The sequence below is a fragment of the Electrona antarctica genome (assembly GCF_951216825.1).
Source record: "Electrona antarctica genome assembly, chromosome: 9".
NCBI lineage: Eukaryota > Metazoa > Chordata > Actinopteri > Myctophiformes > Myctophidae > Electrona > Electrona antarctica.
Window position 1 is genome coordinate 54666842 of NC_136790.1, and position 20774 is coordinate 54687615.

The 20774-nt window shown below is 44.0% G+C and overlaps 1 protein-coding gene across 1 annotated transcript; it reads left to right on the forward strand.

Annotated features, from left to right (window-relative positions):
• Nucleotides 1-2765: 2765 nt before the first annotated feature.
• On the forward strand, nt 2766-19013 carry rbm41 (RNA binding motif protein 41). The gene is made up of 7 exons (XM_079510009.1): nt 2766-2862; nt 5971-6087; nt 10526-10727; nt 12594-12789; nt 14675-15264; nt 16542-16689; nt 18645-19013. The coding sequence occupies exons 1-7, from the start codon at nt 2855-2857 to the stop codon at nt 18755-18757; spliced, it is 1374 nt and encodes a 457-aa protein (XP_079366135.1). The 5' UTR covers nt 2766-2854; the 3' UTR covers nt 18758-19013.
• Nucleotides 19014-20774: the final 1761 nt, after the last annotated feature.

The window sequence follows — 20774 nt, forward strand, 5'->3', positions numbered from 1 at the left end:
TGTTTTGCCTAAATCGGCCTCATGGTGGCGCTATAACAGGCCGTTGAGGAATATTTGGGGCAGAGGTTCGTCGTTGGCATCCAGAGAGTGTGTGTGCAAAGTTTGGCATGGATCGGGCCAACGGTGCCGGAGATTAGCTGGTAACAGACGGACGGAAGGAAGGAAGGAAGGACGGACGGACGCACACACACACACACACACACACACACACACACACACACACACACACACACACACACACACACACACACACACACACACGGAGTGCAAAACATACTCTCTCCCCATGCCTTCGGCCTGGTGGAGACAATTACATCCTGCACATAACTGTACATTCATTCAAACTGCTAACTCTGACTGGGGAGGGATTCTGGGACATAGGTGGGTTATTGCTCTGAGTTTAATGATCATTACACCCTGATGTGAAAGAAAATATTTCTAAGGTTGTTATGTGTATCCTATGGACAATCAATCATTTGGGAATATTACATTTTTATGTGGTGTCATAATTATATGGCACACTGACTATCGAACGAAACTAACGAAAATGAAAACATGGCACTTCATGTGAAAAAGGTTGCAGACCCCTGGGCTAGCAGCACACAGCAATGACAATTTACAATTTACAATTTAGGCATTTAGCAGACGCTCTTAATCCAGAGCGACTTACATTAGGCAGCATGCATGCATTGTCAGGGAGCGTGTGAAATACACAACACAAACGTAGCACATTTTGGTTTTATTTGTGTTTCTTGTTGAGCCTTGTTGTGTCTTGAAATGAGCAGGGAATTTATATTTTGCAATACATTTAATGTAATGAATTGCATTTTTGCATTGGACGACAAGCTCTACCTCCTGCCCCCCCGTGCCCATGCCTATATCCGGCTTCAAAACCGCTCTCAAAGGGCACCTACGGACGGCTGCAATTCGAAACTGGCCCCCGTAAAATCTGAATCCCCCCCCCCCCCCCCCCCCCCACACCCCTTTTTCCCCCTCACTGTATATGTTTCTTTTCCCTTTTTACCTCCTTTATGATGAATTCCTGTTCTGTTCTTTGGCTATATAGAAGTGTCTATTTGTACGTCTGTAAATGTTTTGATGAATTGAACAAGGTGGACCCTCTTGTAAACAAGTGTAATGCTTTATTGGGTCGTCCACTCACAGTTAACAGTCTTTGTATTGAGTTTGTGCTTGAAATGTACTGTAATTCTGCAAACTGTTAATAAATATCAATCAAAAAACGCTTGTTTACAAGAGGGTCCACCTTGTGCAATTCATCAAAACATTTAGAGACATACAAATATACACTTCTATGTAGTCAATAACAGGAAATCAACAGGAAATCATATTTGAGGGGGAAAAGGGGTGGGTGGGATCATGATGATTACAACCGTATATTCACTGTTTATAACCAGTGTTGTTTTCGTCGACTAAAACTAAGACGAAAAATGTTCGTCGACTACCTTTTTTCACTGACGAAAACTAAATGAAAACTAAGCCATGATGACTAAAACTAAGACTAAATGTATTGACAATTTCGCCAACAGATAAAAACTAGACTAAAATGTTAGGAAGGGACTTATAGTGGACAAGAGATTCAGTATAAGTCATTTTTACACTAGCTTGTAGATCGTCATTACGACGGCATCAAGGCCCGCCAAAATACATTTTAGTCGACTAAATCAACTGTAGATTTAGTCGACTAAAATCTTATGACATTTAGTCGACTAAAACTAGACTAACACTAAAACATTCCAGGTGACTAAAATGTGACTAAAACTAAATTAAAACTATTCAAAAGACTACGACTAAAACTAAAATCAAAATTTGCTGCCAAAAACAACACTGTTTCACGTTCCACGTCAAGGACCCCCAAATGTACGTGTATCATGCCTGCGGAGCCCCCATTTGAAGAGATATGCCAGGGACCCCCATGAGAGAAGATATGGCCCCCGGTTTGACCTGAATTAGGCTACGGTCCCCTATTTAATGTCATTTCTATCTAACAGAGTTACCGTGTGGCGGTCCCTCTACTGTACCCTCTACTGTACTGTCACTGTACTGTACTGGCACACCCGAAAGCATCATATATACAGTTAATATGTGCGTGTGTGTTTGTGTGTGTGTTAGGTTGCGCACAGGTGGTGAAAAACAACCATACCCAGCTACCCAGCCACCCAGCCACCCACACACATAGCTCCGTAAGGGAGTGGTTGCACCACTCAAAAATGGCAAAAAGTGTGAAATTGCAAGGCGATGGAAGCCATCGTTCTCACGATAATATAGATCTAATTTTTTGTTTAAAAAAATATGCCTAATGATGATGTCACTGGTGAACGGGTTTCTGAACTGCCCACAGCCCTCCCACGAGACAAGGGCTTGAGAAGGTGCAGCTTTTTTCAGCTTGGACTCATGCATAGAAGGAAGCATGAGAGGTCAGTCCGCTGACCCCCATGTATTCCCATGCTTTTTTGTTCTTGCTTAATGTAAATCGCTCTGGATTAAGAGCGTCTGCTAAATGCCTGAATTGTAAATTGTCTAAAATAAAAAAGATATATACAATTATTCATTCATTCATTCATTCATTCAATCATTGTATTCAGCAACCCTTTATATCCATTTGAGGGAGTAATGTGTAAATTAAATATTGTATTATCAATTTCCCCAGCATCTGTTACACAATCTTAATCAATCGATCACATGTTTTTATTATTACAAAAACGCATATGACCCCAACAACAACGGGTGCGTGCGTGTATGTGTGTGCGCGACTGTGCGACTGTAATCTGACTACAGTTCCCACAATGCAACGCGCCGGAAACAGGGGACCAAACCCGGAAGAAGGAACAGCATCATGCGACGGTAAACAAACCGTTTCCACAACATGTCTAATAATGTATAATAAATAAAGTCTATAATTAATGTCATGGCGTCGCTTTAAACACTCTAGTCAGACGATATGCTTCATGTAATTTGTTCTGAGAAACTATTCATGTTTTTTGAACAGTTGAAACACGTCGTTTGATACTTTAATTTGACCAGAATCACAGATAATGCTAACTGACTCATGATGATGCTAGCATGCTAATGCTTCCACAATAACACACGTTTTCACAACAAAGCTTATTCTTGAACCTATAAATCAAATCCACATTTTATTTTAAAGTTTTTGGTTTGCTTAGCTTTAGAATAGTTGTTTTCTTTATGAAGTGGGTTTTTTTAAACACACTTTTATATTATTATTAGTAGTAGTATTTTAGTAGTAGAATATTTAGTTTTAAAAATATATTTAATTTCAGTTCAGCCGATATCAGATCTAAACTTCATGAGATCAAATCAACTTAGTCTCTGGAAATGACAATTGAGTTGTGTGTGTGTGTGTGTGTGTGTGTCAGAGTGAGTGTGATCTTTGTTATTCTAATGAGTCATTAGAAAACACATTGTCTCCTGACTTCACCCACCATGCTTTGCACAAAACACCCATTCTATTAAGTTCTTTAGATGTTGTGTGTGTGTGAGAGAGTGAGAGGCAGACAGAGAGACAGACAGAGATAAACCAGTACTTCTCAAATCCACTCCCACTCTCAAATCCACTCCCAAATTGACAACATGTCCCCCCTCCCCCCATATGAAAACATTATGTAACATGGGTTTTATTTAGGCTATTTTTTAGCATACAAAATATGTCCGCGGCCCGGTATTCAGCTCAAGAAAGTGGTTCCTTTTAAAAGTTCTACCGGGCCGGCACCTCCTTCACGGCGCTGATGCGGAAGTGTGGATTGATACGAGCCGAGTGCTCTGACAAGACAGGCTTTGATCAAAGCATGGTGTTGATTAGCCATCGGTCTGTTATAGAGCGGATGGCGGTCGTTATCAAGACTTATTACATGGCTTGGTTGAATGCTTGATTCTGATTGGTCAATCGCTTAATTCAGCGGTGAGTTATCTCATGATAATGACCGCTCCGCTGTATAATGACCGCTGCCTAATCAAACCCTCTGAGCACCACCAGCTGCGCGGCTGCGCCCGCTTGATTTACTGCCGTTTCCAACATAACAGCCATGTAAACACACACACTACTGACACACAATGTCATTTACAGCTAAACATTGCTCTTAAAAATGTTTTTGAAAACATTTGAGACGAAGCAGCTGGACCCGAAAATGGATTCTATTTGATCAACTCACTTCCTTGTTTTCCGACAGTGCTTCAGCCCTGCAGCTGGGCAGACTCAGCCAGCGCGAAGTTATGGAATACTTTTTTTGTTGTGTTTTGGATCAATGGATTAATTTATGTTAGTTAGCCATGTAATAAGCGGGATAATATCTGGCTAGGTGGTCATTGTCGGGATATAATTCACCTTCAGGGAGTGTAACCACCTCGGCTTCGCCTCGGTGGTTAAACTCCCTGTCGGTGAATTATCTCCCGACAATGACCACCTAGCCAGATATTATCCCTTACATAACACCCCGCTGAATTTTGGCCATTGACCAATCAGAATCAAGCACTCAACGAGTGGTCATTGTTGATAGATAAACCACAGACAGGCTGATTAACCACCGATGCAGAGCGGAGGTTCTTAACCCATTTTGGGCGGGAACCCCTTTTGGTGTTTTAAACATTATGTTATAGTTTAGCTATTGAAAAATAGCAGATCTACAAGCTCATAGCGCGCCACCGAGTGGCGCGCTATGAGCTTGTAGGTCTGCTATTTTTGAAAAAATCGAAGAACCACTGACATAGAAACATAGCTTTTTCAGAAAACTGTCAGGATGTAGAAGACATTTTTAGAATCTGATCTCAGGTCAAAATGGGTTCTACTTATTTTATGTGATGTGCGTATTCTATTAGTTTCTGTGTGTGTTTTGAAGGAGGCCGGGACAACGCTCCACACGTCCCAAACTCTTCTCCCTTCTGGCTCCAAAACTATGGAATGCACTTCCCATCACAGTCAGAACTGCAGCCTCACTCCCAATCTTCCGCCGTAGTCTGAAAACCCACATTTTCAGACTCCATCATGGCCCGTAGCACTAGCCCCTTAGTGGCAGCGGTGGCCGAACGGATTGCGGAGCGGTCTTGATACCGGAAGGTCGGCAGTTCGAATCAGCGGTCCGACACGTTAAAATTACCACCGCTGAAGTGCCCTTGAACAAGGCATTGAACCACTACGATGAAATGTTCTATGAGCAGGGCCTGGCTGGAAACAAGTTCTTGAGCTTAGCCCAGATACCCTGGGTAAATATAGTAATCATTTAATTTCATAGATAGCACTACTTTTTATATGATGTATTGCCATGCTTTTTGTTATTGCTTAATGTACGTCGCTCTGGATTAAGAGCGTCTGATAAATGCCTAAATTGTAGGCCAGCTACGGGGCGTTCCACATTTCGGTGGCATTAGGATTAGGATTAGACATTTAATATAAGATTTAGGTTTATCGTTAAAAATGGCAATTAGAAAAGAGAGCGCCATTCATAAAATCACCACCATTTTGGGCGGGAACCCCCTTTGGTGTTTTTAAGCATTATGTTATACTTTAGCTATTGAACAAGAGCAGATCTACAAGCTCATAGCGCGGCACGAGAGCTTGTAGGTCTGCTATTTTAGAAAAATCGTGAAAATGTGGTGTAAATCTTTGAATATATATTCTTTCAGAGCGAACGTTTTTAACTCAAATCTTGGCTTCTGGGGAGGTCCCTGGAACAACATATTTTCAGATGGGGGTCGGCGGCCAATTACATATTTTTGGGGGGTCCTTGACATGAAATAGTTTGAGAGCCACTGATATAGAAACTTAGGGTTTTTCAGAAAACTGTCATGATTTAGAAGGCATTTATATAATCGTCCTCAGGTCTAAATGGGTTAACGTACTTGTGTGTGTGTGTGCGTCATGCGTGTGTGCGTTGTGTGTGTGTGTGTGTGCGCGTGCGTGTGCCTGTATGTGTGTGCGTCTATGCGTGTGCGTGACAGTGTGAGCCGTCCGTCCTGTGAGGAGGGTCCGGTGCTGGAGGAGCAGGAGACGGAGGGACAGAGACAGCTGCACAGCCTGTTGCTACGGCAACTCAACACCCAATCAGACGTCACCAGGTGAGCTACACCTCACAGGCTGTTGTACAGTGTGGGTACAGGGGGGGGGGGGGGGGGGGTGAGGGGGGAAACTCTGACTTTATATACAGGGGCCAGTTTCGAATTGTAGGTGTCCTTTGAGAGCGGTTTTGAAGGAGTCAAGGGATTCACATGTCTTAGGTCTTAGTGGGCCTCATCAAGGACGACAACGAGACGGCCTCCTACAAGGAAGAAGTGAGACAGCTAGTGGGCTGGTGCAACACACACAACCTGGTCCTGAATGTCAACAAGACAAAAGAGGTCATTGCAGTGGCGTGCACAGACATTTAGAGGGGCAGGTGCTCAAGTGGAAAAAAAGGGCACTTTGTGCAGCGCGTGGAACCGGCCGGTTGCCTTAATAGTGTGAGATTTATAGATTGTGGGGCCTAAATAATATATTAGAAGCTTTTTATCAAGAATTGATCACCATGTTACCATGGTCCACATACTGTACAGTGTAACTGTACAATTTTTTTTTTTTTAAAGGAAAAAAAAGTGTTTTTTTTTTTTTTTTTTTTTTTTTAAAGGGCACATTGCCAAAAGGGCAGGGGGTGCTCTAGCACCCCCTAGTGTCTATCTGTGCACGCCACTGCGTCATTGTTGACTTCAGAAAGAACCAGTGCAGCCACTCACCACTCCTCATAGAGGACACGGCAGTGGAGGTAGTGAGCAGCTACTCAAGTTCCTGGAGGTACAGATCACAGACAGTCTGTCATGGTCCTCAAACACGGCCTCTCTTGTGAAGAGAGCCCAGAAACGGCTGTTCTTTCTGCGCCGGATGAGAAGAGCCCAACTCCCCCGCTCCCATCCTCACTACTTTCTACAGGGGAACTATAGAGAGCATCCTGACAAACTGCATCTCTGTCTGGTCTGGAAGCTGCAATGAAGCAGACTCAAGGTCAAGGTAAACTTTATTGTCCACAAGGGAAATTTGTCTTGGGCTTTCACCCCAGCTACAGCCACACATAAAACATCAATGACAAACAAAAATACATTACAGAGGAAGACACAACATTACACAATTGCACACATGATGTGGATAATCTAACCTCACACAGTTACCGCTGTTTCAGAGCCTCGTTCAACATCTTAGTTGATGCTGGTACAAACGATTTTTTAAATCTGATGTACTTCCACTTTGGTTCTTTGTATCTTCTCCCAGAGGGCAGAAGTACAAACTTGCCATTTAAAACATGGGTAACATCATTGACGATTTTTTGAGCCTGTTTTAATGTAGCCTGCTCATAAATAGACTGCAGAGAGGGGAGTTGTCTTACCCCTATGATCTTCCCTGCAGTCTGCACCAATCTGAACAATTTGGACCTCAGTTGCACTGAGAGATTACCGAACCAAACTGTGATGCCAAACCTGACCAGGCTTTCCAAGACTGCTCGATAGAACACTAACATAAATCTTTGGTCAACACCATGAACCCTGAGACGCCGAAGGAAGTGCAGTCTTTGCTGTAGTTTACTTCAGAGGCTGTCAACATGTGTATTCCAAGTTAGTGAGTTGTCAATACAGATCCCCAAGTATTTATATGAGGGAACCTGTGAGATGGTCGAGTCATGGATGACCACAGGCCTGTGATCACCACTCTTGGGGTCAAACACCATCTCCTGTGTCTTCTTAACGTTAAGAATAAGGTGGTTGTCATCACACCACTTTACAAAGTTCTGTACCTCTCATCCCTATCCTTATCCAGAAGGGCCAAGATGGCAGTGTCATCCGAGAATTTAATGATGTAATTGTTCGGGTTGCCACTTCTACACTCATTTGTATACAGAGTAAAAAGGACAGGTGAGCTCACGCAGCCCTGGGGTGCTCCAGTACTTCGGGTTCTGCGCTCTGACATAGTGCCATTCACACTGACCCTTTGTGTACGTTTAGTTAAGAATGAATGGTACCATCTAATAATAAGAGGATGGACATTAAGGTCCCTCAACCGCTTAATTAAGAGATGTGGCTGTATTGTATTGAATGCTGAGCTGAAATCTACAAGAAGAAGGCGTGCATAGGCTTTGTTATTGTCCAAGTGTTTCAAAAGAAAATAGTCCAAGGTCAAGACTGCGTCCTCTATACCTCTGTTACTCCTATAAGCAAACTGAAAAACATCCAATGAGCAGCCTACCGCTGCCTTCAGCAGACTGATAATGATTTTCTCAAAACATTTCATGACTACTGAAGTCAAAGCGACTGGGCGATAGTCATTATTTTCCTTGCAGCCTGCCTTTTTGGGAACAGGAATTATAATGGAGTCTTTCCAGGTGGACGGAACAGTACATGAGTCCAGTGATTTTTGGTAGATGGGACACCAAGCCTCCGCTAACTCCTGACTGCATGAATGCAGCAGCCGGCCACATATCCCGTCTGGACCTGAAGCCTTCCGGGGACATGTGTGGGAAAACATCCTCTGGACTTCACGTTGATCCACAGTAATTCCCAGATCACTGTGTATGGGTACAGACTCTAGGGCAGCATTTTGTTCATGCAAGAAGTCAGCTGTTTCAAACCTTGCATAAAAGTTGTTTAGTTCGTTGGCCTTTTCCTTTTCATTTGACACACAAAGGCCCTTCTTAGCTGGAGCCATGTTAGTCATGGCCTTCATAGATTCCCACATTTTTTTTGAATTAGAGGAGGAGCAGTAGGCCTCAAACTTCTCCTTCTCCTTCCGTTTAGCTTCCCTTATTTTATTGTTAATCTCCTTCTGAATATTCTTCATAGTTAACACATTGAGAGCCCACGCAATACTGCCCAAAATCACTTTCACCTAGAAAATCCATTCACATTTTTTATAATTCAGCTGACTGTGGAGACACATGCTGGAACTTTTTACTTTGAAATGTTGTATAGTTTCTGAGTTATTTAATTTAAACGCCAAATGCATTCTCAATGGCGAAAACACAAACTTTGGCACCACGTGTTAAAAAAAAAAAAAAAGTGTTTTGATTTTTCTGATTTATTTTAATAAAAAAAAAATATATATATATATATTTTTTTTTTCTTTTTTTGGAAGACGTCCACAGACGTCTTGGGCTATGCACGTGCGGTAATACCCAGGACGTCCACAGACGTTTTGGGCACAAAATGTGTTAACAAATCCCCGCTCTTGAATGCCCTTTGTTTCTTTCTGGAAAACAGTACAGAGAGTAGTGAGGACAGCGGAGAAAATCATCGGGACATCACTGCCTTCCATCAAGGCAAGGACACTGCGCACAACTGCTGTCTGTCTAGGGCCAACAACATCAAGAATGACCCCACCCACCCACACCAGGGACTGTTCACCCTGTGGCCTTCTGGCAGATGGTATCGAAGCATTGGAAGTAAAACAACACGTTGCGTCTCCGTCGCGTGCGTCAAAAAACGCACCGGTTCAATTTGAATGCACGCGTTAATGTCACGCAACGCGGGCAGTGGAGCCACCCTTCATTGATTAAAAAGGGAACATTCCCTGACGGTGACGGAGACGCGACGCTGACGCGCCCGGTGGAGCCCCGGCGTTAGACTTTTGAACAAGTGCAATATCCCCTAACCTTTTCCCCCCATATGCTGCTATAAGGACTCCTGTTGTGCAATATCTGTCTCTCAATGAACTAATGGTGCTTTTTAATTTATTTGTTTTTAAAGTGGATTTTAGATTTTAATAGTTTTTAGCTCTCTTTTAACTAGCATACTAAAAGCCAGTGAAGACATTTCGTTCTCTTATGCATTTTATGTATCTGCTGAATGACAATAAAGCTATCTATCTATCTATCTATCTATCTATCTATCTATCTATCTATCTATCTATCTATCTATCTATCTATCTATCTATCTATCTATCTATCTATCTATCTATCTATCTTAATGGTTGTTGGTAGGGCGTTCCACATTTTAGTGGCATAGGAGCGTAATGAATTTAATCCCTTGTTTGAGCCGAATCTGGGTTGCACGTGAACTCCCTCTGGTGTTGTCTGTAGCGTCCCACCCCACCTGATCACCAGGCATTAAGCCGGGGGCCACGGGACCCTTTGAGAAAATAATTTGGCGACCCTCCGAAGGGTCGCGACCCACGGGTTGAGAACCCCTGCTCTACAGTGTGTTTATAGATGGATAGATGTTGTGTAATGTTATGTTTGTCCGTAGGTGTGTAGCAAAGATAGATAGATGTTGTGTAATGTTGTGTTTGTTCCTTTCGTCCGTAGGTGTGTAGCAAAGATAGATAGATGTTGTGTAATGTTGTGTGTTGTTTGTTCCGTAGGTGTGTAGCAAAGATAGATAGATGTTGTGTAATGTTGTGTGTTGTTTGTTCCGTAGGTGTGTAGCAAAGATAGATAGATGTTGTGTAATGTTGTGTGTTTTTTTCCCGTTCGTCCGCAGGTGTGTAGCAAAGACAGATAGATGTTGTGTAATGTTGTGTGTTTCTTCCGTTCGTCCGTAGGTGTGTGGCAAAGCGCAAGTGCTTCGCCCCGGCCTCCCTCTACAGGCCGTTTGGGGAGCAGGCCGCCGGAGTTCGGAGTCTGTCCCAGTTCCAGGCCCTGCAGGACGGCCAGAAGGACCAGGACGGGCTGCGGGAGCGGGGACTGACGGACGCAGAGATCCAGCTGTGGGCCAGCAGAGATGCGCCCGCCTCCACGGACAAGGTACGAGTCCATAGGCGGATCTAGAAATTATGGGCCCCTGGGCCACCGTCATGCAAAAGGGCCCCCCCCCCCCCCCACCACCACCCCGGAGCTTTTTATTTTCCTTCCCGACGTGGGGACATACTGTCTGCACACCTGTACGCATAACAACTATGACATAGAGTCCTGCGATATTCAGGATTTACAGCAAGGGATTGCTTAAAAATAATAAACAGCCCAAAACTAAGCCAAATAAATGCAAACTGAGGGTTTAAACACTTGCAGTAATGTACCGTCACAGCCATTTGGTCTTGTACACCCGGGGCGACTGTGTTTTGAGGCGAGCAATGCATTCCAGTATTCTATGCGTGTGTCTGTGGCAGTGGCGTTTCCAGGAATTACATTTTGGGCAGGCAAGAATTACATTTTGGGCAGGCAAGATGTGTTAATTGTCGTCTCCCCGCGCACAATCGTAGCACTAAATGTTTTCAAAGAGATATACCTGCCAGACGAGTAGGATACAAAGGCTGAAAGGCTTGCATTTACATTCCAATGGGTGATTGAGGGTCGCGCTCTACCACAACGGCCAATCAGCTGGACATTAATAGTTCTCATGTCTTGTTTTTGTCCTCTTTTTTTCTCATTGTATGGATTTTGGCCAGGCCAGAAATGGATTTGGACAGGCGGACGCCTGCCCTCGCCTTATTGTAGATACGCCTCTGGTCTGTGGACACGCCCAGGGGTTGTTCTTTTTTTGCGGGAGCACAAACAATCGCACATGCACTTTGCACTGTTCCTAATACTATCACACACTGCTACTACTACTACTGTAGCGCCCAACACCGGTGTTAGCCTAGCACGTACGGGTAGATTAGTTGTTGTGTTGGTAGGGTAGGAAAACAATAGGCAGCAGTAGTCACTTCACTTCACACCCCGTCAGACATGACGCACCAACCCAACCAACCCCCGCCTGCTCTCTCCATTCACTAGGATGCATCAGAAAGGAGGTCTTTCCACCTCTGTATTGTCTCCAGGCCGAAGGCGTTGGGGGGGGGGGGGGGGGGGGGGGGGATGTGTTGCATTTGCTGTCTGTCTGTCTGTCTGTCTGTCTGTCTGTCTGTCTGTCTGTCTGTCTGTCTGTCTGTCTGTCTGTCTGTCTGTCTGTCTGTCTGTCTGTCTGTCTGTCTGTCTGTCTGTCTGTCTGTCTGTCTGTCTGTCTGTCCGTCCGTCCGTCCGTCCGTCCGTCCGTCCGTCCGTCCGTCCGTCTGTCTGTCTGTCTGTCTGTCTGTCCGTCCGTCCGTCCGTCCGTCCGTGGACAGCTGTACAACAATAAATTAAATATAAAATAATTAGGGATCGACCGATTATCGGCTTCGATATTCATAAATTTGTTTTGTTTTTGCTATTTTGCTAAACATTTTTGAATAGTTAAAATGGCCAGTCTACAAGCTCACAACGTGTCAATGTAGATTGGCTAGTTGAACTATTCAAAAGAAAAAAATCAAAATAGTAAAAAAGACAAAGAAGTTTAGGGATAAGGGGTTTAGCGGTGACGAAAATGGAGCCCCTAGTCTTGCATGCTAACCAGACTGTTGCCTCCCACTAATTTCAAATGCTTCCGTCACAGATTGTGGAATAGTTGCCTGACTCTGTCTACGCAAGACTATGAAATCTCAAACGCGTTTCAGAAGACTAGCCTAATGTGATCTGCGTCACACACTGACACAATTAACTATGCAGAATTAACTGGAATTGCATTTTTTTTGTTTTTACACAATTGCTGCTAACATTTCACATTGTCTCCTCTGTGTGCGTGCGTGTTTGCGTGGCTGCGTGCGTGCGTGTTTGCGCGCGTGCGTGTTTGCGTGCGTGCGTGTGCGCACGCAGGTGTCTCCGGCAGCCAAGCAGCAGCGCCTGCAGGTCATCAGAGACAAGATGGCCGCCAGGGAGGAGCTCCTGGCGCGGCCGCAGCGCTTCGCCGCCAGTCGCCCAATGAGCAGGAGGGAGATGGAGATCGAGCAGGCGCTGTTCCACGGGACGTCCAGCGACAACCCCGGCTTCCTGACCGCCCTCTATCACAGAGGTAACCCTGTTCCCAAAGTGGGGTCCGAGGACCCCCAGGGGTCCTTGAGGTCCAGCTAAATGATCATTAGGAACCCAATGTGGACCAATTTGTCGATTTTTACAATATAAATTGGGGGTCCCAGAGATAGAAATTAGGGCTGTCCCGATACACTTTTTTCGCTTCCGATCCGATCCCGATACCTCAATTTCTGTGTTAGCCAATACCGATACCAATGTCGTGATCTCATGTTGTGTTTATATCTATCTAGCTATATATCTCATGTTGTGTTTATAGCTATCTAGCTATATCGTGTTGTGTTTATAGCAGACTCCTCACTCAAATGTGCACTTGCAGTTTGGGCAACTCCAAAGCAAACTCCACAGCAAACTCCACATGCCCCAACATTGTATTTACCTGCCATAGTGTCAACCCCTTACCCCTGTGTCGGATGCCAGTGTTGTTTTCGTCGACTAAAACTAAACAAAAAATGTTCGTCGACTACCTTTTTTCACTGACAAAAAATAAATAGAAACTAAATAAAAACTAAGATATGATGACTAAAACTAAGACTAAATATATCGACAATTTCGTCAACAAATACAAACTAGACTAAAATGTTAGGAAGGGACTAGTGGACAAGAGATCCAGTATAAATAAAAGACAAGTCATTTTACACTTGGTTGCATTCTGAAAATAGCAGATCTACAAGCTCACAACGCGTCGCAGCGCGACGCGTTGTGAGCTTGAAGATCTGCTATTTTCAGCAAGTGTAAAATCAGTCATTACGACGGCATCAAGGCCCGCCAAAACATTTTAGTCGACTAAATCAACTGTCGATTAAAGTCGACTAAAATCTTATTATATTTAGTCGACTAAAACTAGACTAACACTAAAACATTCCAGGTGACTAAAATGTGACTAAAACTAAATGAAAACTATTCAAGAGACTATGACTACAACTAAAATCAAAACTTGCTGCCAAAAACAACACTGGGACTCGGATCGCTGGTTAGACTGGCATATTCGCCGATACACCGATATGACCCGATACGACAAATAAGGGCCAATCCGATACCGATACAGTATCGGGACATCTCTAATAGAAATGCCATTAAATGGGGGTCCGTAGCCCTAATGCATGTCAAACTGGGGGTCATTGAAATGAAAGTGGTTGAGAATCACTGCTAGAGCCGTAAAAATCTTCTCTTATGGGGGTCCCTGGCATATCATTTCTAATGGGGGTCCGCGGGCTAATGAGTGACAATTTTGGGGTCCTTGAAGTGAAAAACTTTTAAGCCCGTGACCCAAAAGAGAAATTAGATGTTTTCCCCCGGGGACACAAACTAGTGAAAATAGCCGATCTACAAGCTCACAACGCGCCGCATCACGCCGCGTCGTGAGCTTGTAGATCGGCTATTTTCACTAATGGGGGTCCGCGGGCTAATGAGTGACAATTTTGGGGGTCCTTGACATGAAAATAGTTAGAGAACCACTGCCCTAAAACAGAAGTTCCCAAACGTTTCAGCCCGTGACCCTAAACAGAAATTATATGTTCGCCCGGTGACCCAAACTAAAGCAAAGCAAAATAGCCGATCTACAAGCTCACAACGCGTTGCTTCGCGCCGCGTTGTGAGCTTGTAGATCGGCTATTTTCACTACTTGTTAAAACATTTGTCTTCTACTAAGATGTTTCTTTGATTTCTTCATGAAATTACCGCCAAAAAAAATCAGGTTTTTTTGAAAATGTTTTGAAACTTATTTTTCAACAGCTAAAGTATAACATGATGCTTAAAACACCAAAAGGGGTTCCCGTCCTGAATGGGTTAATGTATATAGTAGATCCATATAGCATGTTTTCTACCTGTTGATATGGAATGTCATTTGTAACTTGAATGTGTTCCAGATGTAGAGGCGCAGGCCGACCACCAGGGGGCTCCACCCACAGATACCCTGGACTCCGTGTACAGAGACCTCCTGTCGCCGCAGAGATGCAGCCAATCACAAGGCTCAAAGACACAGACCGACCAATTAGAACCTGCCCTCTCTCCGAGGTCATCACGTGAACACCTTGACCAATCACAAAACCCCCAGAAACGACTCGCTGTCCAACCAGAGAGCTCGCCGAGCGATGTCGACCAATCACAGCGCATGGACAAAGACACCGACCAATCACGTGACCTCGGTGAGCACCAATCAAAACCGCCAGGAGAGACGGAGCAGTTCACCGGCCTATCGGAGAGGAGGTCGGGGGCTTTGTCGGACCAATCGGAGGCGGTGGGACGGCATGGATTGGCCGCTCCGCCGACGATCAGCGCCAGCCAGCCAATCGGCAGTCTGCGCGTGGCAGGGAGGGCGAGGCCAGACGGACCGCTGGCCGTTAGCGGACAGATCGAGTCATTGACGGAGGAAGACATCGTTAAAAACAGAACGAGCCACGAAGACATAAAAAACATTCCTCGGTTCAGGAATTATGAGCCAGGACAACCGTCTAAGGTCGGACAAATTTATTATGGATTTATTTGTATTTATAAGGTCAGATTCATTCATTTAGACCTCAGACCAGATTCTACAAAATGGCTTCTAAATCATCACAGTTTTCTGAAAAACCCCATGCTTCTATGTCAGTGGTGCTCAACCTTTTTCACATCAAGGATCCCCAGAATTATCTGTATTTGGCTGCGGACCCCCATCTGAAAATATGTTGTTCCAGGGACCCCCCCCCCCCAGAAGCAAAGATTTGAGTTAAAAACGTTCGCTCTGAAAGATTTCGCCACATTTTCACGATTTCATTAAAAATAGCAGACCTACAAGCTCGTAACGAGGCACCGAGCGTAGGTCTGCTATTTTTCAATAGCTAAAGCATAACATAATGCTAAAAACACCAACAGGGTTTTTTTTTTCTGATTTAGAAGGCATTTGTAGAATCTGGTCTCAGGTCTCGAATAAGTGTTGATTTTGGCAGCACATTTTTATTTTAGTTGTAGTCATTAGTCTTTTGAATAGTTTTCATTTAGTTTTAGTCGCATTTTAGTCACCTGGAATGTTTTAGTGTTAGTTTTCGACTAAATCTACAGTTGATCTAAAATGTATTTTGGTGGGCCTTGATGCCGTCGTAATGACTGTTTTTAAACTTGCTGAAAATAGCCGATCTACAACCTCACAACGCATCGCGCTGCGACGCGTTGTGAGCTTGTCCACTAGTCCCTTCCTAACATTTTAGTCTAGTTTTTATTTGTTGACGAAATTGTCAGTATATTTAGTCTTAGTTTTAGTTTTTTTTAGTTTCTATTTAGTTTTCGTCAGTGGAAAAAGGTAGTCGACGAACATTTGTGTCTTAGTTTTAGTCGACGAAAACAACACTGTACAACACATTATGGCTATAGGGACAGGGGGGTCCCTGGAACAACACATTTTTCAGGTGGGGGTCCACAGACAAATCCAGAAGATTCTGTCGGTCCTTGACATTTTCAGCATGCAACCAAGTGTAAAATGACTTATACTGAATCTCTTGTCCACTAGTCCCTTCCTAACATTTTAGTCTAGTTTTATATTTGTTGACGAAATTGTCAGTATATTTAGTCTTAGTTTTAGTCACCGTAGCTTAGTTTTCATTTAGTTTCCATTTAGGTTCCGGCAGTGAAAAAAGGTAGTCAAAGTTGTCATAGTTTTAGTCGACAAAATCAACACTGGTCTTAATGGGCTAGCTAAATCAGAATAACCACCTGTATAATAATCATAATAAAGGTATACTCCGTGTCTCCACACTGCAGGTTGTGTGCGTGAAGAACGTCAGTGCACAGGCGTCGTTGGCCCAGCTAGTGGCGCTGTTCTCCCGCTTCGAGGAGGCGGGCGGTCCGCCGGTGGTCTACCGTCTGCTGACCGGCAGGATGAAGGGCCACGCCTTCGTTACACTGCCAGGTGTGTGTGTGTGTGTGTGTGTGTGTGTGTGTGTGTGTGTGTGTGTGTGTGTGTGTGTGTGTGTGTGTGTGTGTGTGTGTGTGTGTGTGTGTGTGTGTGTGTGTGTGTGTGTGTGTGTGTGTGTGTGTGTGTGTGTGTGTGTGTGTGACGCGTGCGTCTCTCATTCTCAATTTTAACCCATCAAAACCGGGAAAGCTGTTTTTTTAATGTGTATATATATATATATATATATAAATAATATAGCAACATTGTTTTCTTCAGAAAACTCTTTCAGAATTTAGAACAGTTTTTCTTCAAAGATAGCAGATATACAAGCCCACATGGTGTCACTGTGTGTCACGTTGTGAGCTTGTACATCTGTGGGGGTGTAAATAATTTTTTTCGGGAGTCCTTCTTGACACAAACATGTTTGACAACTACTGAGTTAGAAAGAATCTGCCTCAGGACTTGATGGGTTAACCCATTTTTGGCGGGAACCCCTTTTTGGCGTTTTAAGCATTATGTTATACTTTACTACTGTTGAAAAAATTGCAGATGTACAAGCTCATAGCGCGGCACCGAGCCGCGCTATGAGCTTGTAGGTCTGCTATTTTTGAAAAATCATGAAAATGTGGCGCAAATCGTTGAATATATATTATTTCAGAGCGAACATTTTTAACTCAAATCTTTGCTGGGGGGGGGGGGGGGGGGGGGGGGGGGCCCTGAAACATCATATTTTGAGATGGGGGTCGGTGGCCAATTACATATCATTTCTGGGGGTCCTTGAAATTAAATATTGAGCACCACTGATACAGAAACATAAGGTATTTCAGAAAACTGTCCACAGTGTCCAGTGTCCTCTCCTCCTCCTGCAACATGTGTCCTTTGTCCCTGTGATGCACCGGAGCAGCCGTTCTAGGCCTGAGGCGCGTTGGTGCTAGACTGCCTTTGTTCTCAAGAATTAGAATTAGGGATGTGCCGATGAGACATTTTGGCCGATATCGATATCCGATTAATTAATTGCCGTGACGGCCGATAACCGATATTACCGATTGTCCATATGATCTCATTCTGTATTGAGAAATTATAATAATTTTGTCCATTCTGAAAAATACATGTAACACTAACAGGGTGTCTGCACTGCAGGCTTATAGGCAAGTCAGATTTAACTTTAATACCTTTTATATTTAATATTGTGAGCTTGTAGATCTGTTCAAGCTGTTACTTTGGGCTTGTTTATCTGTAAAGACAGACCGATTAATCGGACCGATTAATTAATCGGTCTCATTGATTAATCGAACCGATGCCGATTAATCTAAAGACAACTAAACTCGTCCGATAACGATGTGTTTGCCGATTAAGCTCCCATCACTGATTAGAATGTTGTTCCAGTGACCCCTCTAAACATCAGCTGTCATTTAGCAGTTAGATTTACATTTTGTCGTTTTGATTGGAGCTCGCCTCCAGTAACATGTCCCGTGATTGGAGCTCCCCTCCAGTAACATGTCCTGTGATTGGAGCTCCCCTCCAGTAACATGTCCTGTGATTGGAGCTCCCCTCCAGTAACATGTCCTGTGGTTGGAGCTCCCCTCCAGTAACATGTCCTCTGATTGGAGCTCCCCTCCAGTAACATGTCCTCTGATTGGAGCTCCCCTCCAGTAACATGTCCTGTGATTGGAGCTCCCCTCCAGTAACATGTCCTCTGATTGGAGCTCCCCTCCAGTAACATGTCCCGTGATTGGAGCTCCCCTCCAGTAACATGTCCTCTGATTGGAGCTCCCCTCCAGTAACATGTCCTGTGATTGGAGCTCCCCTCCAGTAACATGTCCTCTGATTGGAGCTCCCCTCCAGTAACATGTCCTGTGATTGGAGCTCCCCTCCAGTAACATGTCCCGTGATTGGAGCTCCCCTCCAGTAACATGTCCTGTGATTGGAGCTCCCCTCCAGTAACATGTCCTGTGATTGGTTCCTTGCAGACGTGCACACAGCCCAGAGGGCCCTCCAGCTGCTCCATGGTTACCGGTTGCTAGGGAAGCCACTGGTGGTTGAATTTGGCAAAGAGAAGAAGAGTGGTGAGATTAAAGACTAAAGAAGAAGAGATATTCATGTTCATCTGGTGTCTTAAGCTTTGTGTCTTAAGAATTTGGCTATTAGAATTTGGTAGTCTCTTATGTACAGATATATTTATATTATTTGAATGCACGATGCCGTGTGAGCTATTTCTAAGTTATTTGGAAACATTCAAATTCTGAAAATAGAACTATTTTTGTACCATTTATGTGGCGTTTCCTTGTGATGCCATGAACAATTTTGCCTGCAATAATAAACACATGCAATACATATTGTTACTTTGTTATGTTATGTTCTTTTAGATATTATTAACCTTTTCAAAACTAATTCATATTGTCAGCACTTTGTAACGTTCCTCTTCTACCACCGGGACATGATTTCCTCCCGACAAAATCTTGCGAGAGTTTGTTGCTGGGATAAAGAAATGTCATTAACAAAGTAGATTTTCTCCTGATTTGTCTCGCTAAAAGAAGCCATTTTGCTATGAATATCTTGTAAATATTGTGTGCCTTGTGATGATTGGGTCCAGTATTTAGTTCAGTGACCATGGAATGGTTCAGAAGCTGTGTTCACGTTCACTCTCCCATTGGAAATGAATAGACTCCTCACGCAGATACGGGAAGTAAAGCAAAGTTTGCATCTCTTGCTAATTTTCCTCTTGGGAGATATGCAATGTGACCCAACTCCTGATCTACCTCCTGAACCGTTGCTGCCACCTAGTGGATCTTTGTGATATGATGTCAGTGTCACCACCCAAAACCAGGACCTGTTTATGGTAAATGTTACAGCTCCCAGTACAACAGCATCAGACCAGAGGCGTATCTACAATAAGGCGAGGGCAGGCGTCCGCCTGTCCAAATCCATTTCTGGCCTGGCCAAAATCCATACAATGAGAAAAAAAGAGGACAAAAACCTGAGAACTATTAATGGACAGCTGATTGGCTGTTGCGGTAGAGTGCGACCCTCAATCACCCATTGGAATGTAAATGCATGCCTTTCAGCCTTTGTATCCTACTCGTCTGGCAGGTATATCTCTTTGAAAACCTTTAGTGCTACGATTGTGCGCGAGGAGACGACAATTAACATATCTTGCCTGGCCAAAACGTAATTCCTGGATACGCCACTGCAGAAGAACTGTGGTTGGTTCGAATTCGAACCCAGGTTCCCTCAGAGTTGGTGTCCTTGAGCAAGACTCTGAATGTCTGCTCCTGATGTGCAGGTTGGTGCCTTGCATGGTTTCCGCTGCCATCGGTGTGTGAATGTGTGTGTGTGAATGTGTGTGTGAATGTAATCCACTGGTTCCCAAACCTTTTCGTGTCAAGGACCCCCAAATCAACATTTATTAGGCCACGGACCCCCATTTGAAAACATTTGCCAGTGACCCCGATAAGGGAGGATTTTTATGGCTCTAGCAGTGATTCCGAAACATATTAATTTCATGGACCCCCAGTTTCACACGCATTAGTCTACGGACCCCCCAATTTAATGCGGCATTTCTATCTCTGGTACCCCAATTTATATTGTAAAACCACTGTTAATTTAACTCTGAGAGTGTACAAATGGACCCGTTAGGGTCCATTTGGTTCCATTTGTACACTCTGAGTGGGTGATTGAGGGTCGCACCATTTGGTTCCTAACTATCTCTAATTGAGCTAGGTACCCCCTAGAGTACCCCTAGGCCCTAGGGGTACTCTAGGGCCTAGTACTAGGGTCCCCATGATGTAATGCACTGTGTGTGTGTGTGTGTGTGTGTGTGTGTGTGTGTGTGTGTGTGTGTGTGTGTGTGTGTGTGTGTGTGTGTGTGTGTGTGTGTGTGTGTGTGTGTGTGTAATGCACGATCTATGTAAAGCGCCTTGGATATTAATGCACCATTTATCAATACTGCGACGCAGAAATACTATGTAAAGGTCCAGAATTAAAAATGTACTTGAGTAAAAGTACATAATGTAAGTATTGGTATCAAAATAATTATACTTGAAGAAGCAAAATGCAGAACAGAGCCTTCATTAGCATCATTAACGCTGACTCTGTTTGAC

What these genes read in the sequence shown, in the direction of transcription:
- rbm41 (XM_079510009.1), top strand. An exon ending in CGCCCGCCTCCACGGACAAG is followed by an intron (nt 10,728 to 12,593) that starts GTACGAGTCCAT and finishes GTGCGCACGCAG; the next exon opens with GTGTCTCCGGCAGCCAAGCA. An exon ending in GACCGCCCTCTATCACAGAG is followed by an intron (nt 12,790 to 14,674) that starts GTAACCCTGTTC and finishes AATGTGTTCCAG; the next exon opens with ATGTAGAGGCGCAGGCCGAC.